Source organism: Emys orbicularis, chromosome 1 (assembly GCF_028017835.1).
Source record: "Emys orbicularis isolate rEmyOrb1 chromosome 1, rEmyOrb1.hap1, whole genome shotgun sequence".
NCBI classification, from domain to species: domain Eukaryota; kingdom Metazoa; phylum Chordata; order Testudines; family Emydidae; genus Emys; species Emys orbicularis.
Window position 1 is genome coordinate 774,605 of NC_088683.1, and position 20,896 is coordinate 795,500.

Genomic DNA, 20,896 nt, shown 5'->3' on the forward strand with positions numbered 1-20,896 from the left:
TTCCTCTGTTTAGGTGGCTGAAAGACCCCAGGCACAAGAAATGATATGCTGTGTTTATTTCTTATTAAACAGACAGTGATACATTACAGATGATTTATAGCTTGTGGGGTGGCAGCTGCATTAACTCCACAGCTGGGAGACTGGTCTGTCCAGGGGTCTGTCCCCAGGGGACGTAAGCCTTTATGGGAGGGATGGAAGAACATTAGCTTCAACACCACAATATCACCTAAACTTTGCTGTGTTTTGACAGAAGCACAGCACCCCCAAAGAGGTAGAAAGGGATGGAACATGTCCAGATTATGGGGAACAGCACCCCCCAAGGCACAGTGTATGATGGGAGCACTTCCAGCCGCTGTGCCCCTGAATGCTAAGCGGGTATTTGGAGGAATGGAGCTTGACTGGGTTGTGGGTGGGCAGGAGGGCAGTTCCCCTGAAGCCGTGATGGGGTCAGGAGAGGTGGAATTAGAGAGACTTGATCTAAGGCTGTAGAAGTGAATTCTGACATTATTACCTTATTTCTTTCCCTTGCAATAGGGAGCTCTCTATGCCTGAATGAACCAAGGTCACCTCTTCCCTCATATCAGTGCTAATAATTTCCTTCTTTCTTCTCTGGTTTTCTTCTCCTAGGAGAGTTGTGCGCGGGTCCTCCTGTTCCGTGGTGCAAGCAAAGAGATTCGGAACTACAACAGCCAGACAGCGTTCCAGGTAGGAGAGTGTGAGGCCATCCCCCCTTTGTTGATGACGGAGAAGTGCCTCGGGGCAGTCTTGTTTTAGAGAGCACTGGGAAAGAGTATTAGTAGATAAAGCATAGGTGTGTGCCCAGCGAAGAAGGGGAGTCTGTGTTGACCATTTTCTAGTCACACGTGGGTGTAACCCTTCTGCCATGTGGAGTCGGCAGCCACAAGAGCCTGGTTCAATATCTCGGAGTTCCTCTTAACATTACAAACTAAGCCAACTTGAGCCACAATCCAGAAACCTGGGAAAACTAAACACCAGCCCATGGCACCTCTATGAGGCAATACTTCCCCACTGGCAAGCACTGACTCTGTATAGAACAAGAGAAAACTTGTACTAAGAGGAGAAGGAACACCGTATTAACAAAAACAATAATTCAAAATGATGCAAACAGTAAGTAAACACCTAGATGCAAACAGTAAGTAAACACCTGTGTGTATCTGCATCTGTTTGGTGAGACTCAGAAATAATCTGTGGATATAAAGCGGATATCCATGGATTTGGAGGGCTCTAGATACAAAATTTGTATCCACATCTGATCCGCGATCCGCAAAAATGGTCCGCCGATGCAGATATCTGCAGATATAAAACGGATATCCGTGGATTTGAAGGGCTCTATAAACACCCACCCTACCGTATCTCTGTCAGTGTCCTTTGCCTTAAGTTTCCCATCTTGTGGTGTGAAAGTCCAATAGATGAATGCCCCTTTAATGTGCCCCTCCCCCTTTCACTGACTGTACCACACTCACAGTTTGTTGTCTGAGGTCAGCGAAGCCCCAGAGTCCGGGGCTGCATTCAGGGGGGTTCACTTCCTGCCCCCGAGGGGGTGGGGCTGGAGCATTACCTCTGCGTCTGTTGCTGCTCATCACTCGCCGCCCGCTGCAGCTGCTTATCGCTGCCGCTGCCCTTTTAGCTGTGTTGCTGTTTTCTGAGGTTCCACCACCTGGCCCAGCCCTTTGTGATTTCAGCTCTCAGTGATTTCCTTGGCTAGTGGGGAACCTCACCCACACCAGGTCTAAGGCTTAGCCCCCTAGCCCAGCTTACTGGTGATTGCAGCTCTGGTCATCCTTGAGAAGACACAAGGACTCTCAGTTGAGTCTAACCAGCTCTGTCTTTAAACACTGGAGAAGAAGGGTCACATGGCACATAGATAATTTCAGTGGAGTCTCCCCCTCCCCACACTTTTATTTGTATTTGGCAACATCTTGCGCGCTCTCTCACCCACACACCCTTAGTGAGTGACGTTACAGTTAGGGTGACCACCCTCCATTAGGACATACCGAGTACAGTTCTGCTGCACTTTAGTCATACAGTAAGGATAACAACAGTTCGCTAGCTCTGCATCCAATACTGAAGTTAGTTTTAACCCAAAACGGTCAAAATTGATCACTTTGGCAAAGCAGAGATGTCTGTTCATCACCTACGCAAAGTAGGTGTGTCTAGGCAAATACAGTCTGCTCCTGGGGTCTTGTGCTCCAGTTAATCAATAGATGGCACGGGAGAGCTCATTCAGAAAACTGGTTTACATGAGGATGGGGATTACTGGAACAAACTCTAGCCCCATCTTCCTTATTCTGGAACTGGTTCAGTCCCTGGAGCGACTGGGGGAGGCAGCGCACATGCACACACGGTAAATGCTGCATTCTTCTTCTTTTTATTGTTGAACTTGTAGCCCTCCTTTCACGCACTTGCTTACACACATTCAATCACATATTCTCATTCAGAAAAGACCGAAAACCATGGTCCTGATTATCAAAGATCTCCTGATATCTTTCCCAAGGGCAGGGGATATTAACTCCAACTTGGGTAGATACAGTCTGCCTCCCCAAATTCCCCCTGCAGTTGCCATTTAGAAACTGGCTTCCTCACTTCCTTTTCCAAAGTGCTGTGTACAGATGCTATAGGTTGTCTGAAGACTGTTATGTTCTACTTCAAGGTGGCTGCATTTCAATGGCACATAAAATGATTTTTATCAAGCACGAGAATCTGATTTTTAAACAAATTAAGCAAACAGTTCACACACAATGTTTCCAGTCCAATAGGTAATGTGCATGTGCAATTACTATGATTGCATATGCAGATTAGGCCATTGTAGGCAAGACGTATGCTGATGGCTTTTCTAAGAGCAGTGAGTCTCAGCCTCTTTAGCTCTGTCACCCATGAAATGACTCCAGATCATGCCGCGACCTTTTTGAACAGGATTGTGTGATTTGGGTCACGAGAAGAAACAATGGCGGGGGGCATTGTAGAGTGGGTGATGGAAAAGATGAGGGGTATAGTGCTTGTGAGGGTTGGTGGCTGGTGTGTTGGGGATATTTTTCTCCCCCTCTCCCCCCATCTCATCTCCCTAACCTAACCTACAAAGCATTCCGCTCCACAAAGGTACTGCATCCAGAGACTGCAGTGTGGGCACCACAGCCTCTAGAACAGCTCTTCCTCTGCCCCAGAGTTGAGCACTGTCTGGGCTGGAGAAGTGGGGAAAGAGAGATCTTCCCATTGCTGGAGTTTGTAGGAAGTAGGGGACAAAGCAGAGGTGGGGAAGCAGCAGCAGCAGGAGGAGGGGAAGGGAATGAGATGCTCCTGTCCTGACCTCTCTTCCCTCCTGCTGTGTTCTAGTGACCTGGCAATTTTGCAGAATTTTGTTCTCTGTCAGTGAGGTAAGACCCACTTGAAGATTCCACCCACAGGGTGAGAAACTGCCCTAGGTAACCCACTGTTGTATGTAGTCTAGTTGTAGCTGTCTTGATCCCAGGATATTAGAGAGACAAGGTGGGTGAGGTAATTGTGACATTCCCCAGGGTACAGTCTGGACTGCTGGACAACTGTGTCCCCTCAGTTCTCCAACTTGGGGTGCCTTTTACACTGCTTCGCTGTGAGAGCAACCATCTCTGGTCTGCTCACACACAGCCTCCAGCATGTAAATCACTCCCAGCTATACTGTATGAGTGCTATAGCCAACCAGCCACTCTTGAATTACACTGCAGGGCAGCGCCAGCAAACTCCCAGTCCCAGGGTTTTCCCAGAAATGTACATCTTGTACTGCCCAGCACACCCTTGGATAACACAAGCTCATAGAAAGTCCGTCATTTCATTAATAGAAAATGATGTGCACAAATTCAATTTATCCCAAATAGAGTTTCCCAAACACTTCAATCCAAACACACTGGTTAGATAAAACAATAAAACAAGTTTATTAACTACAGAAAGACAGATTTTAAGTGATTACAAGTAATGAGGCATAAAAGTTATAATTGGTTACAAAGAAATAAAAGGTAAAATGCATCCAATGCAAACTTAACAAGCTAAGTAATTACAAAGCAAAAGTTTCTCTCACCACATGCTGTACCAATCTGACTGGCTGAAGTCCTTTCAGCCAGGATCCCTCCGTAGTCCAGTGATGCTTCCTTTCTCCTTCAAGTGTTGTCGATGCCGTGAGTAGCGATGAAGGGAGAGAGATCTTGGGGCATCTGTCCCCCTTTCTTATAGCTCTCCTTTTCTTCGAAAATCATCTCCATCTGGGGTCCAGGAAACAGAGGTCTGGGAGGATGGGAACCTCCATCTGTTTCTTTGCCAAAATGTAAATTCCTTGCTCGCACTCTTTTTCCTGCCAAAGAATAGCGGCATAACCTGGTGATAATAGTCTATTTGATTTTGTTGAAATCGAGCTGAGGCGTCAGTTTGCCTTTTGTCTTTGAGGAGCTGGTTTGTGCCTGCTTTTCTAAACTTGGAACATGCCTCAGTAATGTTATACAGTAGAATTTTACAACTTTTCAATGTCGCCACACATATTTTACCAGGACAATAATAATCAGCAGATTATTCATTTTTCAAATGATACCTCACAAGGTATACTTTGAACAAAATCTATTATAGTTTTGTAAAATGTGTGAACATAGTAATACAGACCGTCACAATAATGTCTTTTATTGGACCAACTTCTGTTGGTGAGAGAGACAAGTTTTTGAGCTACACAGAGCTCTTCTTCAAGTCTTGGAAAGGTATTCTGAGCCTCATAGCTAAATGCAAGAGGGAACAGATTGTTTAGCATAAGTGATTAGCACATATTGTAAGGGGCCATTCAAGGTAGAGTGGCCCATTAACACCTCTCCAGTCTCTGAACTGTTTGGATTCTGACAGAGCAGAATAACTGAATGAGAAGATGGAGATCCCCAAAGTTAGTCTGGATAGCTCTGAGAGACTTTTGGGAAACTGGCAGATTACTACATGTCTGCCACCATTTGTAATTATAGATTGAGACTCACATGTACATGTATTTTACCTGCTGTAACCTCTCAATAATTTTCTTTCCTTTTTCTTAGCTAATAAACCTTTAGTTAGTTCACTATAGAATTGAATACCAGTATTGTCTTTGGATGCAAATGGACGTGGGTGAGTGACTGGTCTCTTGGGACTGGAATATTTGTGAATTTTGGAGAACATGACCAGCTATCACATAGTCCAGTTTGCCTGGGTGGCAAGATAGACTGGAGTGTCTAAGGGGAGAAACTGCTGAGCTCGAATTAATATGCAAACTAGATACCATTAACTTGGGTTTGAATAGAGACTGGTAGTGGCTGGGTCATTACACATATTGAATCTATTTCGCCATGTGAAGTATCCTCACACCTTCTTGTCAACTGTCTAAAATGGGCCACCTGCTATAATAGCTCATCTTAATTAATTAGCCTCTTACACTTGGTATGGCTACTTCCACTTTTTCATATTCTCTGTATGTATTGTGACAGACCCAGACCAGTGGGGTACAGGAGTCTGGTAGAGGGCAAATATACTGGTCACTGGATGAGTAGTTTTCTGTTCCCTGAGTGACCAGAGCAGGGGCTGCACTAGAGTAATCAGGAACCTGCTAGAACCAATTAAGACAGGCAGGATACTTAAGACACCTGGAGCCAATTAAGAAACTGCTAGAATCAATTAGGACAGGCTAGCTAATCAGGGCACCTGAGTTTAAAAAGGACCTCACTTCAGTTTGTGGTGTGCATGCGAGGAGCTGGGAGCAAGAGGAGCTGAGAGTAAGAAGACATATTGCTGGAAGACTGAGGAGTACAAGCATTATCAAACACCAGGAGAAAGGTCCTGTGGTGAGGATAAAGAAGGTGTTGGGAGGAGGCTATGGGGAAGTAGCCCAGGGAGTTGTAGCTGTCGCGCAGCTGTACCAGGAGGCACTCTAGATAGCTGCAGTCCACAGGGCCCTGGGCTGGAACCCGGAGTAGAGGGCTGGCCCGGTTCCCCCCCAAACCTCCCAACCCCTGGTCAGACACAGGAGGAATTGACTTGGACTGTGGCTTATACCAGAGGGGAAGGTCTCTGGGCTGTTTTCCGACCCACATGGTGAATCTGTGAGGCGAGAAAATCTGCCAATAAGCGCAGGACCCACCAAGGTAGAGGAAGAACTTTGTCACAGTATATATATATCTTCTTACTATATGTTCCATTCTATGCATCTGATGAAGTGGGCTGTAGCCCATGAAAGCTTATGCTCAAATAAATTTGTTAGTCTCTAAGGTGCCACAAGTACTCCTGTTCTTTTTGTGGATACAGATGAACACAGCTGCTACTCTGAAATCTAAGGGGACTGTCTGTCACTCCATTATAAGACTATTGTAATACTTTGGGAGTTCACATTAGATGCTGGTGTGTGTGTGTGTGTGTGTGTGTGTGTGTGTGTGTGTGTGTGTGTGTGTGTGTGTGAAATCTAATTGTAGAACACATGACTAGTTTGAAGTGTCTGCCCTGCTTTTGACAGTCTGCACTGAGGTAGGCACTCACAGTCCTGAACCACTCTAGACAGTCTGAGAATTGAACAGGACAAAAGATACTAAATGTATGGCTTATTACAACAATCTGTGTAACTCACTAACCCCCTCTTTTTGTCCCATGATTGCAGAGGTGTTAACAGGCCACTCTACCTTGAATGGCCCCTTAGAATATGTGCTAACTACTTACGCTAAACAATCTGTTCAAGCTTGCATTTAGCTGTGACACTCCGGGTGACTTTCCCAGACCTGAAGAATTGCTCTGTGTGGCTCCAAAGCTTCTCTCTCACCAGCAGATACTGCTCCAGTAAATACATTTGTTAGTCTCTAAGGTGCCACAAGTACTCCTCGTTCTTTTTGCTCCAATAAAAGCTATTACCCCATCTCTTTAGATAACCCCGGCAGTTTGTAGATATCCTACAGACATCTTGCTCCAAATGAAGTGATGAGTATCAGAGTCCTGTGCTTCTGTCATTGCCCATTCTTCATCACGAAACTCTGTAACTGTAATATTTGCTTAAGATGTCAGCATGTCTTTAACTCACTGACTGAGAAGGTTTGATTTTGCTGTGGCAAGTAATCCTCTAGAGATGGCACCATGGGACATCACGTATATTGTCTTGCAGTGGCTGTATCTCGTGTGCTTAATGTTTACAAGCACAAACTAATGTATTTTTAAGTGCCAGCCCAGGAAACTCAGCCTGGGTTCTGCAAGTTTCCTGTTTCCTACTTACACATCATCCCCAGTAATGTCCAAAATGCTGCTTCGGTGACACCTGTGCTTTTAGTGCTGTGAGCGTTGATGGTCACACCAATCATAACCATCTTGCTGTATGAGACAGTGAGGTAAAAAAACACCCAGTGAATAAACCATTTAATCAGTTACCTCTGCTAGGTTTTTCTCTCTGTTCCTTAGCTAAAGAACAGACTGGAGAATTATTATACATTTATGAGTTGAATTAGAAAAAAATTTCTTTTAAAGCAAATAAGAAATTATAGAAAGCAGAATGAAGATGTTAGATTACATTGTGAACACTCAGAAATTGAACTGAACCTCAGAAGTTACAATTATCAAGAGTTAATAAATCAGTTCAATTAATTCAGTACTAGTACTATACTAGCCTAGGCAGGTGTTTTTGTTATGAACATGAAATCATGGATCCTTAAATATAGATCATTTTTATCAATTTTATATGCCACTGGATTATTGCACATTAAACCCAAATATAATATGCAGGTAATTATTTTTATGCTATTCTGATTTTTCTGGAATATCACCAGCACTGCAAGCTCTTATGTCACTTTAACCAAAGATTCAAATAGTGGTAAAACCTTTCATTTACAGCCAGATCAAAGCTTCTTCCTCTTTTTGTCTATGAAGTTATCAGTTCTTTTGACCACAACATCTGTGATTTCTAGGCTGAGCTCTTTGAAACACTAAGGGTTTCTCACAACACTTTTTGCTGTAGGCGAGCACAATTTCCTGTTATGCAGTGAGTTTCTCCAGCCTCAACACTCTGAATTACTTGTTGATTTTAGCCTAGTTTCTAGAAGCCTAAGATTAAACTTGTTAGTGAAACACATACACATCATACATTTTAGTTGTTCAGAGGGTTTTAACTGAGGTATGTACTTTCTGAGAAGCATAGCCTAACATAATTCAGTTGCCACTCGATATATAATAAACAGTAAGACATATATTTATCCCATGCCAAGAGTCCTAGACCATTGTGATGTCAGAGATAAGTCAAACAATCACCACCTTCACTCTACAGCTAATTTACATGCAACAATTTCATAGGGATATGAGGGAGACTGCACAGATAGTGGATTACTTGGCCCAACTGCCACCGTTCTTCAAAGGTTGATTCATCATCCATACAACTTAAAACAAACTCCCCAATACAACTTTCACATCCAAAGAGATCAACACAAAATCCCAACTGAACATCCACCCACACACAAATCAATACAAATCTCCTAGCACAGCACAACACAAATCAGCACAAGCACCCAGGCAAATACAAAACCAGCAGACACAATAACCCCAAGCGCAGATAGCTTCTCACTATAGCATGCATCCCTTGTTTGCCACCCGCAAAAAATAAAACAAATCTCCCAGCACAACACACATACTCCCCCACCCCCCCTTATTCATATGCACCATAAAACCACACACTTGAGTGGCAAACCTGTGGGTTAACACTAGTGAATGTATAAAAGTCATTTGGTTACTTACCAGTTGGAACTGGCATGATGGTGAGTTCTCCAGGTTAGCTTCACAGTCACAATTACAAGCATCTCGATATGGAGAGTTCATTCAGGTGATTCACTCGTGGTAGTGTGATAGCTATATTACTGTTCTCTTTCTGGATTTCACAGCAGTCTTCTTAGATAGGACTTGAACAGACAACTAACAGGGTGTTTGTCAGTGATCAGGCTTTAGTTGTTACCAAGCAAGGGGCACTCTCGCTGTCCTCAACTTCCATTAGATTTTGTGAGATCTTGGTCTGCTAGAGTGAAGAGCTCTCTATTTTCAAATTTCTGTTCCCCATGTAGGTACTAATAGACTGTGATCATGTCGTCTCTTGGTTAAACTAAAGAGATTGATCTTGAGTCTGTTACTCTAAGGCAGGTTTTCCAATCATTTAAACATTCTTGTAGCTCTTCTCTGAACTCTGTCCAATTTATCATCAACATCCTTCTTGAATTGTGGGCACCAGGACTGGACGCAGTATTTCAGCAGTGGTTGCACCAGTACAAAATACAGAGCTAATATAACCTCCCTCCAGCTACTCAGTATTCCCCTGTCTGGCAGTGTACACATCCAGCATCAACTTTGGAGATTGACCTGCAGAAGTGGGCAAGCTGCCTTACTCACCTCTGCTCCTGGGAGGCTGCTCAGGCCCAGTTGTGTAAATCTGGTAAGGTGCAAGTCCAATTTTGGAGGTCTGCCAGCAAAAATGGCTTGTGCCCAACTTAAACAACATCCAGGTCCCCAATCTTCTCCAGCTGACAGAACCCAGTGTCAAAGTCTGGCACAGTCAACATGGCACCAAGGTCCCTGAATTTGTCTGGGTCAACCTAATCTGGCACCAAAGTCCCAGCACATTCAATATGGCATCAAGGTCCCTAGATCCCTCCAGGTTGACCCAACTCAGTGCCCGGACCTGGCACTATTAACTCTAGTCAACCAGCCGGGTTTGGTGCCTACTATAAGTAGAACTAAAGTCCCAGGATCCATCCGAGTTGACAGAAGCTAGAGACTAGGATCTAGCACCATGGACTGTGGTGAACCACTGGATAAAACATTAATACGCTGTGATACCTAATAAAGGGTATCACAGCGTATTAAAAATTTGTATAGAGCACTGTTCTATCTGAGCTAGGACGCCAGTTCTTCCCTCTGCGCTCCATTAGAGGCACTGCTCTGCAGCACAGGTGGTGTGCCTAGATGTGTATTGCTGGTGGACACCTGCAAAGCAGCAAGTTTGCACCCAGCACTATTCTCTGGCCTTGGTTCTGATGCCTGTTTTGGAGAGAGTGGTGCTACAGTGCATATTCCATGAAAGAACTGCTCGCCTACCTTCTATCTAGGGGGCACTGCTCCCTAACTCCCACAAGTGTGAAAGCCCAGAGGCCTCGAAGAAAGGGAGGTTAGTTACCAGTAATTGTTGTTCTTTGATAGTCACCTCTGTGCATTCATGCTTGCCCCCCACCAACTGCCCTACCTTGGAGTTCTGTATACAGTCAGGACCTGAGTTTATTCAGGGAGTGCCCCCCAACGTAGAATACGGTGCCACTGTTATGCACATGTGATCCCCCAACAAACACAGCTTTTGAAGGCACTTCCACAGTGCTACACCAGGGCACAGTATCCTACAAGCATGAGTGCAAAGGCGATGCTTGAAGCGTAGCAAGTACTGATAAGTAAGCTGTCAACTCTGCCATGTAGCAAGATCATGCAATGAAAAGGTTGTTTGGGTGTTTGTTTCTGTCCATCTCTGCCATACCATTGCCTATCTGTGACAAGCATGACTACAGTGAGGTTTCCTTTGTGAACCCGTGGGATTTAATGTCTGCTGATTTGTATTGTCTGTCCCAAGTGACCTGTGGTTTTCCCTCCTCTCCGAGGAAACTGCAGTGTCCTTTAGTGAAAATTCCCAGGAGGAATAGAGACTGTGTCTACACAGCCACTTTCAGCACTAAAACTTTAGTCGTTCAGGGGGTGTGAAAAAACAGACCCCTGAGCGACAAAAGTTTTAGCGCTGAAAAGCACCAGTATAGACAGTGCTTTATCACCAGGAGCCATGCTCCCGGCGATAAAGCTACCACCGCTCATTCGGGGTGGTTAGTTTTTTATCGCCGGGAGAGCTCTTCCCCGGCAATAAAGCGTGACTACACTGCCCATGTCACAGTGCTGCCGTGGCCACGCTGTAACGTGGGAAGTGTAGACATATCCAGAGATGCGGTCCCCTTGACCATTCCAGATGTGTGGGAGAGGGAATAGTCCAGTGCAGAGCACAACTCAGTTTGCAGGGCCTGAGGAAATAGAGAGCAAAAACGCTAGTATAAATTATGAGGAGATTGAAAAATCCCTTCTAAGGAAATCCCTCTGTGACGCCAAAGCCACCACTGCTGGCAGGGAGAGAAAGGCAGGACTGGGGGTGGCCTCAGTGGGTAGGTCTGCACTGCAATTAGACACCTGTGGCTGGGCCCTGCCAGCTGACTCAGACTCGTGGGGCTCGGGCTGTGGAGCTGTTTAATTTTGGTGTAGTCGTTCTGGCTCGGGCTGAAGCTCAGGCTCTGGGATCCTCCCACCTCGCAGGGTCCTAGAGCTCAGGCTCCCACCCAAGCCCAGACATCTACACTGTAGTTAAACAGTCTCTTAGCCTGAGCCTGCAAGCCCAAGTCAGCTGGCAGGAGCCAGCTGCGGGTTTTTAATTGCAGTGTAGACCTACCAATGGGAGCTGCCAGAAACCATCACAGCAACAAGTGTGGAGCAACTGGAGCAGCCCCGAAGGCATGGATGGAAAAGATTCCCTCATATAGCCAGTGACTGGCATAATTGAGGAAGCTCATGCTGCCATGGGGGGAACTCATCCTGCCACATGCCTGGCTGCCATGGGGGCCAGGGTCTGTCATTATTTCTTTCTGTAGACTAGAGTTTTCTGGTTTGATATTTGGGACCATTCAGTAAAAAGCTGCTGTGCTGCTTCTGCTAATAGGAAGTGAGATCCATAGTTTGCAGATGGTCTCTTAGTGCGTTACGCTTTGGCAGGACATTACAGTACTAGTGATAAATCCTGGGCTATTTTTATCCCAGGCCTGTGTCAGCATCTCTCGCATGGGGAGAGCAGCAGAGGCTGAGGGATCTTCTCATTCCTGTTACAGAATGGACAGCGCACAGGTGAAACTGTGATGATTAATGTGCGTTGCAAATGGGCAGCAAACTGCAGTGGCAGCCTGACCACCACCTCCTTGCTGAACGGGAGCCACGTTTTGGGGACAGGAGATAGGCAGAAGAGGGGATTCAAGGAAAGGTGTGTCTCTAGTCAGTCCCCCAGGGTCTGTGCCCTGCCCCAGTGGTGGGGAGAGGTACCTCATGCACAGGGGTAGCATCCGCTTCAAACAGCATGCCTTCACTTGCAGGTCAACATCCTCACAGACACAGTGCAACCCTGAGCTGCAGCGCTCTGTGTTATTCCAGCCCTGGGGTCTATGCCCCTCCTCACAGGGTCAGGAATGGGGTGCATTGGCTGAGCTGGGTGTACATGGGGAAGGGTTGGAATAGCAGAGTGGGCGGCAGCAGCAGAACCGAGCTGGAGTAAAAGGTGGCTGAGGGTCCTGAAGCTGTGCATTGGCGAAGCTCGAGGAGTGCTTAAGAACATAAGAATGGCCATACTTGGTCAGACCAAAGGTCCATCCAGCCCAGTATCCTGTCTACCGACAGTGGCCAACGCCAGGTGCCCCAGAGGGAGTGAACCTAACAGGTAATGATCAAGTGATCTCTCTCCTGCCATCCATCTCCACCCTCTGACAAACAGAGGCTAGGGACGCCATTCCTTACCCGTCCTGGCTAATAGCCATTAATGGGCTTAACCTCCATGAATTTATCTAGTTCTCTGTTAAGGTTTGGGTTTGGGTTTGAATAGTAGAGGATCCCGCAGGTTGGGTGTCCCGTACTCTAGCAAAGCTGTGTGTGGAGTGGCTCGTGCAATTCCTGCCTCCACTGAATCTGGCTTAAATCCCAGAGCTGCTGGCCTCTCCCTGTCGTATAGCTACATTTGAATGGCTCCTTCTGTTCTTTGCCCTGAATTTTAAAATGGCTCCTCCATAGGGTTGCATGGGTGCATCCTCACTTTTGGATTGTCCTTAGGTCTGGATGCATGGACCCCCGTATTGTGTGAAAGCAGTTAGCCTTTAGGGGGCTTAGCCTCAGGCATGGATCTGAGCCTTCTATTCCTGGCATTAGATACAGACCCCCTTGCCCAAATGTCCTTGTTTCATTGATTGGAAGTGCAAGGGACAGCTCCTTTTGCGGCTTGGGAGCCAATACATCACAGTGATCCTACAGTCCAGTGGGAGGGGAAAGAATGTGCAGTCCCCAGTGGGAGGGAAAACGGCGGTTAGATTGGAAGAAAGAATTAGGAGCTTCACAGAGAAGATCAAGCACCCTATTCCAAATCTCATGAAATAAGCCAGCTGTCCTGTGCTAGGAATCCTTTCTTAAAGTCACTGCAGACGTTATTGATCTCACTGCAGTAACAGAGACATCAAAGGCTGCTCAAAGGGCATGTCTCACTGGATTTGGTCCTCTTTGCAATATGGCTGTAAAATCTGTCATTTTGGATTCCAGAAAATAGGCCATGGTGCAATTCTATAAAATGCTACCCTTTTGCACTGTGTAGAACATACAGGAATATCAAGGGCATGAGAAATATGAAGGCTTAGCTCTTGGAATGCCTTTACAGCCCCTGCCAAAGGACGACTTGAATCCACAGATGCTGAGGAACTCTCCCTCCTACTATGCCTACCCCCATGCCCTTTCTCATAAGACAGTGGTTGGGTGAGATCCATCTGAAAGCAATACACCAGGTTTTGCAGTCACATTCAGTGGAATTGGTTTGTATTCTCCCAGTTTTCTTTTCTCAAGGAAGCGTTGCATGCTAACGCTAAGTGCCATCATCCTCTCCCTGCTTTGCCAGGACTAGGTTGAGCACTGTACCTTTGGGATCTATCCTTACATATCTCAATAAAGCTCTGCAAATTGAATACTGGGATAGTACCTCCTCTCAGCTGCTTCCCTTATCTTCACCAAGCATCCAGGAATGTTGTCTGCTCATCTTTGTCAGCAAGGTCTCTTGGGTGACATGCGAGTTCAATATGTGAAGGGCTGAGCCAGGTTTTTGAAGACCCCTTCTCTTGTGGAGGAAGCTAAAGCTCAGCGTAAGTTTATGAATATCTTTCTTGGAGCTTACAGAGAGACTCCCTGGAGTCTGTGCTGCAGAGCACTTTCGATTTGCCTGCTCTGAAAGTATTTTCTGGAAATGTAGAAAGTTACCAAGCCAGTTATTACCCACCTGAAATTCAGTCATATCCTGCCTCTGAATTTCAGGCTTATAGCCTCTAGCATGGCAGCCTCCTTCTTTGTCAGTTTAAAAATGTGACCTTGCCATGCTTAGCTAAAATGGCTCTATACAGCAAGTTGGGCCAAGCTTCGGAGAATTGTGTGTGTTCCTCCGCCTGTCTGTTAATCTCTGCTATCGGGGCCTGTCCCTCAGAATGGGCTCCAACTGTTTCCTTTTTTCCACCTAGCACTGGTATTTGGAAGAGATTCCTCCAATCCTGGCTGGGGAGCTCATAGAACCTGGTCTCTTAAACGATGTCTTTGCTGAGAAAGGAAAAATGGCAGAGATTCTTACAGGCAATACAGAATCACCAAGTGGAAAAGAGACAGAGGGAATAATGCATATGAAATCCAATAACCCTGTAAGCTGTTCTGTGGCAGGGCAGGAAAACCTTCTGAAGAACAACCTGATTTGCAGATATTTCCATCAACATGAGTGGTGTTGGAAGGAGTCAGTGGTGAATCAGATTTTCCTCTTGTTTTATGAAGAAGTGAGCGGGGCTTGAGGAGCTCATTCAGATGCCTTTGTGCTCTGTTTGCCCTGAGGTCTCCTTTTTGCTTCTCCCTTATTTCTTCTGCTCCCTTCAGTGCTTCCAAAAGTGAAGCAAGAGATGGCTCATTTAATTGTGGTGGCCCTAGCTTGGGCAGACACTGGTGTTCAGATTTCTTTTGCAAATAAGTTACTTTGGATATCACCAGTGTCCTCAGATTCATCTTGGAAGAAGCAGCTCACTCTGCACTGAAATCTAAGGTCCCTTCTCCCAGTGAGTTGGATCTTGGCACCTTAATGGATGAGAATTTGGACTGCTCAGGAGAACTCTGTCAGGTTTCACTGGCATCTTTAAACCAGGGTGTCCAAAGCGTGGCTCTGTGTCCCTTGAGGTTGACTGTATTAAGGAGAAAATTTGAAAGTGTTCTCCCTAGTACCTTTCTGTAGGGACTAGGGCATGAGTGGGTCAGGCCTCAGGGTTAGAGAGTCAGGAGCTAGAAACCAGAGCCGGGGACAGAGCCAGAGTCAGGAGTCAAGCCAGGGGTCAAAGCCGTAGTTATCATCAGGGGTAGGACTCTAGATTCATCTGATCCCTTCTGACAGACTGCGCCACATCCCTAGCCTTTCAGCCGAGAACGCTTTATCCCCATCGCTCAGGTGCTCTGTCTGGGCTTTGTGATTGAATTCAGTCTTTGATGTAACAGGGCATGAGCCATTAATTGCTTTGAACATTAGGACCAAAGCCTTAAACCGGCCTCAGAAGCTGACCAGGAGTCAATGGAGGGACTTGAGCACAAGCTGGATGTGCTCATGGTGGTCTAGGCCATGGAGGAGGCAGGCAGCTGCCTTCTGTGCCAGCTGGAGCCTCTACATCATCTTCAATTTAATGTCAGTTACAGGGAATTACAGTAATCCAGCCGGCGGGTGACAAATGCATATTGTCCTGTAGCCAGGCCCTCATTCAGGAGGGAGGGACGAAGTTTCTTAGTGAGCTGCAGGTGGAAGAAGGCATTTTTAGTCACTGGTCATCCAAGTTGAGTGAGGAGTCAAACAGGACTCTGAGGCTTTGCAGCACTTTGATGAATGGGGGCTGTGCAATGTCAATGAAAGGTGGAACCCGTGGCTTGGCCAGCTCTTTAAAGCATTTCCTTTTCTGATCAGCATCACTTTGGTCTTTCCTGGGGTCAGCTTGAGCCAGGTGCTCTGTATCTGAGAGCTGATCTCACACAGGGAGGCAAGGCTGGAGGCTGCTGTGGGGGGTCAGGTTTCAGAAGAGAACTAGATTGGTGCGGGACCAGAGGTGCAGAAATACAGATCTGGGACTGGTGAGTGGGGACCAACAGCAGAGCCTCATCATAAAGTGTTTCGAACACCTCTGCCTGTTTGCAGCATCCCTTATTGCTAATTAAACACCTGTCTCTTGTTCTTCAAAGAAGCTGCCTTTGCATATTTAAACTCCTTGCCTATCTTCCCCTATTCCTTAGAGGTTTTCTGTATCTGTGGACTCTGGTGTTCCTGTGAAGGAACTGAGGGAATTGAGGCTGCACCTTTCTTGGGCACTTAATGGTCATTGCCACACAACAGCATTTGTGCAGTCCCCCTAGTCACACATTCCCAGAAAGTTCCAGCATCTTGTGTAGCAGGGGGTACCTTTCCCAGGAGGGTATATGCAACGACAACCACCCAGAAAGAACTATAGTTACTGGTAAATAGCCTTTGTGTGTGTACCCAACAGTCTGTCGGGGCATCATTTGCTTGGGATTTGAACATAATTCTGACTTGGCTCATGGGTTTCATCCTTTAAACTTTTCACAGACTTTGATTTTTTATCACCTATCTCTGAAGATAGCATTTCTGATGGCAATAACATGCGCCTGAACTGTGAGAGTGATTCAGCATCTCGTGGTTTGTGTGCCCATTACAAGTGATTACAAGGATAAAATTGTTATGACCTAAATTCTTGCTCAGAGTGCTGTCAAACTTTCATCTGCAGCAAACAATTATCCTGCCAATGTTGGTTCTGAAGCGACATAGGCCAGACTATATAACTGGTTTTTTAGATGAGGGAAATGCAGATCTAATATACTTGGACTTCAGTAAAGCATTTAACCTAGTACCACACAGGAAATTATTAGTTAAATTAGAGAAGATGGGGATCAGTACAAGAATTGTACGGTGGATAAGGGACTGGCTAAAGGGAGATAGCAAGGGGTTGTGCTAAAAGATGAACTGTTGGACTGGAGAAAGGTTACTAGTGGAGTTCTTCTAGTCGGTCTTGGAACCAATCTTATTCAATATTTTTATGAATGACCTTAACACAAACAGTAGGAGTGTGCTGATATTTGCTGATGATACGAAGTTGGGAGGCACCATCAATACACAGGAGGATCAGAACGGTACAGGGGGATCTGGGTGACTTTGAAGACCTGGAATGACAGAAATGGGATGAAATTCAGTAGTACAAAATTCAAGGTCATGTACTTGGGTCTAATAAGAATTTCTGCTACAAGTTGGGAGCTCTTCAGTTGGAAGTGACAGAAGAGGAGAGAAACCTGGGTGTGGAGGTCAATCAGTGGATGACTCTGAGCCACCAATGTGATGCAGCTGCGAAAAAAGGCAAATGCGATCCTAGGGTGTATCAGGTGAGGCATTTCCAGGAGAGAGAGAGAGAGAGTGTAATGCCATCATACAAGACACTGGTAAAACCTCATTTGGAATACTGTGTACAATCCTGGGCACCCATGTTCAAGAAAGATGAATTTAAACTGGACCAGGTGCAGAGAAGAGCTACTAGGATGATCAGGGGAATGGAGGGCCTGTCTTAGGAGAGGAGAGTGGAGGAGGTTGGCTTGTTTAGCCTGGCAAACAGAAAACTGGGAGGGGGGGAGGTGTGAATCTGATTGGTCTCGATAAACGGGGGGTAAACACCAGGGAGGGTGATGAGCAATTGAAGCTGAAGGGCAGTGTTGGCACAATCATAGGCACAAACTTTTCTTTTTCCCTGGGGGTGTTCCACCCCCTCTCTACCCCGAGGCCCTGCCCCTACTCTGCTCCCTCTCCGAGGCCCTGCTCTCGCTGTGCCTCTTCCCGCCCCCGCTTCTCCCCTCCCCGAACAAACTCACGCTGGAACAAACCCCAAACAAACCTGGCCATGAACAAACTCAGGCTGGAAATTAGAAGCAGGTTTCTAACCATCAGAGGAGCGAGGTTCTGGGGCAGCCTCCCAGTATGAGTTGTGGGGGGCAAACAACTTAATTAGTTTTGAGAGAGCAGGACGAATGCAAGAGTATGACTGTATAACAGGACTGTTGGTGATAGTAGGGGTCAAGGCTCAATAGTTCTGGGGCTCACTTTCAGCTTATGCCTTACATTCCTAACAATCTCATGCTTCAGGGCTGAGATTGTTCACTGCAGGGGTCATGAAGGGATCCTCTGGCCAATGCATCCTGGTGGTTTTTGTCTCCTTCCTCTGAAGCATCAGGAATGGCCCCGTCTGGAGATGGGATACTGGACTGAGTGGTCTAGTGCTCTCAGATGGCACTGAGCATTCTCTCTCTCAGGTGCGTGGCTGGCTGGCTCTTGCCCACATGCTCAGAGTCTCACTGATCATCATTTGTGGGGTTGGGAAGGAATTGTCCCCCAAGTCAGACTGGCGGTGACCTTGGAGCTTTTTCCCTATCCTCTACACATGTGGGTGTGGGTCACTGCCAGGTTATCTGCGTATATGTCACTTAATCATTTCCCTGCCATTGCAGTGGCCTCAGGCACTGATGCCCTGCGGTCCCTACTGTTCTCTCCCTGTGGCACGGCACAGTCTAGTCTCCTGAGGGCTGTGATGCTTTGGTCTGATTTTGGCTGTAGGGTTTAGTGTGCAGAAGCTGGGTGGGGTTGGTGGCCTGTGATGTACAGGAGGTCAGACTGGATCATCTGGCGGTCCCTCTGGCCTTACGCTCTCTGACTCTGTGTAAAGGGGGCTGTAAATTACTCCCATGGGCAGGATTAAGCCTTTTTGCAAATCATCCTTTTTTTTTTTTTTTTTTTATTAATGGAGATATCCCATCTCCTAGAACTGGAAGGGACCTTGAAAGGTCATCGAGTCCAGCCCCCTGCCTTCACTAGCAGGACCAAGTACTGATTTTGCCCCAGATCCCTAAGTGGCCCCCTCAAGGATTGAACTCTCAACCCTGGGTTTAGCAGGCCAATGCTCAAACCACTGAGCTATCCCTCCCCCCAACAATCCTAATGGGTTGTTGCATGTGGAGATAAGTCTAACGAGCAAGAGATTTTTGGCCCAAAGGCTATTTAAACAGATGACATTTTATGTTCAGACTTGTTACAGCCTGAAAGGGTTGCAGGTACCAGATGTTAGGACTCACTGTGCTAGGGCAGTACCAACTCTGGCAGCTTGTCTTTGTAATGCTTTAATAGTCTGAATGTGTAAAACGGCTCTACATAAAGTTCAGTTCATACTTTTCCTCTACGGTCTCAATTGGATGCTCATTTCTGGAGACTAGTCCTTCACTTGCTGTCTACTTAATCACATATTAGCCCTCCTGAGGATTGCTAGTGGTGTCTAGTTTCCCAGGAGTGAGGATGAGTAGCAGCAATTCCTTGAAGGAGAAAAAGGGATCCTAACTACTCACTAGAATTCTCTGCATGGGTTTCCTGTTCAGATCTACGTTCAACCTCTCTTCTTTCCTTGCTCCTTTGAGTATGATGAGAATCTTTGCCATACTACAAGCTGGTTAATGGGCAGAGCTTTATTTAATCTTGGTTTAGAGTGTTATGGCCATTGTCTGGAGCAGGCTGCCCCCAACAGCTACCTGCTTTGAAATGGTTCCACGGCCTGCACAGCTTGGAACAAGTAGAACACAGGTCTGTGGCTTTGCCAAGGCAAGTCCTGCAGAGAGTTCAGTTACTGGTAAATAACCAAGAGTAAATGTTTTCCTAACAAGCTCCAGGCGTGAGAATTTTTCAGCAGCAACTACAAGCCCCGAATTTAATCCCCAGCTAGTAGTGGAAGCATCACCACTCAACCTCCTCCGAGCTCTGCATTTTCTGCCACCTTCTGTGTGTAGGAGTCATTGCAGGAGGAATGTGGGTCGCTGTTGGCACCAGGATGCCACCTCAAAGGTGCTGGCTGTGTACGCTACTTTGGGGCCAAGCCAGGAGGAGTGCTGGTTGTGGCAGTCCGCCACAGCGAATGGCTGTTGCTAGCCCATGTGGTATAGCAGTTTCCTCTGTGCTAGCAGGCCTGTTCTTTCCTGGGGAATAGTGCAGCTCAGAATCATTCACTCCTCCTCCCTTCCTCTCTTTTCAGGTGGCCATCATTGCAGGGAATTTTGAACTGGCTGAAATCATCAAAACCCACAAAGAGTCTGACGTTGGTGAGTTTGGCCTTTCACCCTATTTTCCCCTCTTATCTCACTTTAGGTCCTGCGATATTTCAGTGGTTCTCATTTCCCAGTGCTGCCTAGGGAAACCAATGGAGCTACTGTAACGGGGGTCTGGCACTCCCTGTGGGTTTTGGGTGCTGGGACTTGCGTGGGTGGTTGCTGTGTGGGTGTTTGTGCTGTCCATGGGGATAGGGGAGGGGTTGACTGTGTCAGTCTGTGTGGCAGCCTAAAACTGTCACCGTTTGTGGTTAGTATGTTTGGTGGACTGTTTACTCTGGCTGTTTTGGTTGCTGTACCAAAGAGTATAAACAGACTGTCGGGCATTTAGCAAGTTGGACTGTCTCTCCAAAACTCTGTTTTTCAATTCCACATCCTCTCTTGTGTGCTTGGGGCAGTTAGTCCCCACGGGGAATCTCTCATGCTAAAGCCCTGCAGCTGGACTCGGTGCAGGGGAGAGGAATGCTGCCCACCTCAGGCCACCATTGCTGGGCTGCTGTTGCTGCAGCAGCCTCCATTCTAGTTGCACTCACCCAGGGCTCTTGCCTCACTTATGCAGGGAATGTGCCAAGTCCTGGGGGGAGGGATAGCTGAGTGGTTTGAGCATTGGCCTGCTAAACCCAAGGTTGTGAGTTCAGCCCTTAAGGGGGCCACTTAGGGATCTGGGGCAAAAAAAATCTGTGGCGGGATTGGTTCTGCTTTGAGCAGCGGGTTGGACTAGATGACCTCCTGAGGTCCCTTCCAACCCTGATATTCTATGATTCACTGGGGCATCCCCATTCCTTGCAATATCTCTGCAGCCCTACACAGAGAACCCCTGCAGAGCTGAGCTCAATACTGTGCATAAAGCCAGGCCCCATGCTGAACTTCCTCT

The 20,896-nt window shown here is 46.6% G+C and overlaps 1 protein-coding gene across 1 annotated transcript in view; it reads left to right on the forward strand.

Moving 5' to 3' along the window:
* SHANK3 (SH3 and multiple ankyrin repeat domains 3) overlaps nt 1-20,896 on the forward strand; it is a 610,715-nt gene that overhangs the window by 144,358 nt on the left and 445,461 nt on the right. The window contains exons 8-9 of the mRNA XM_065411947.1: nt 628-705; nt 19,950-20,016. Coding sequence (XP_065268019.1) covers nt 628-705; nt 19,950-20,016 — 145 coding nt within the window. The remainder of the gene's footprint in view (nt 1-627; nt 706-19,949; nt 20,017-20,896) is intronic.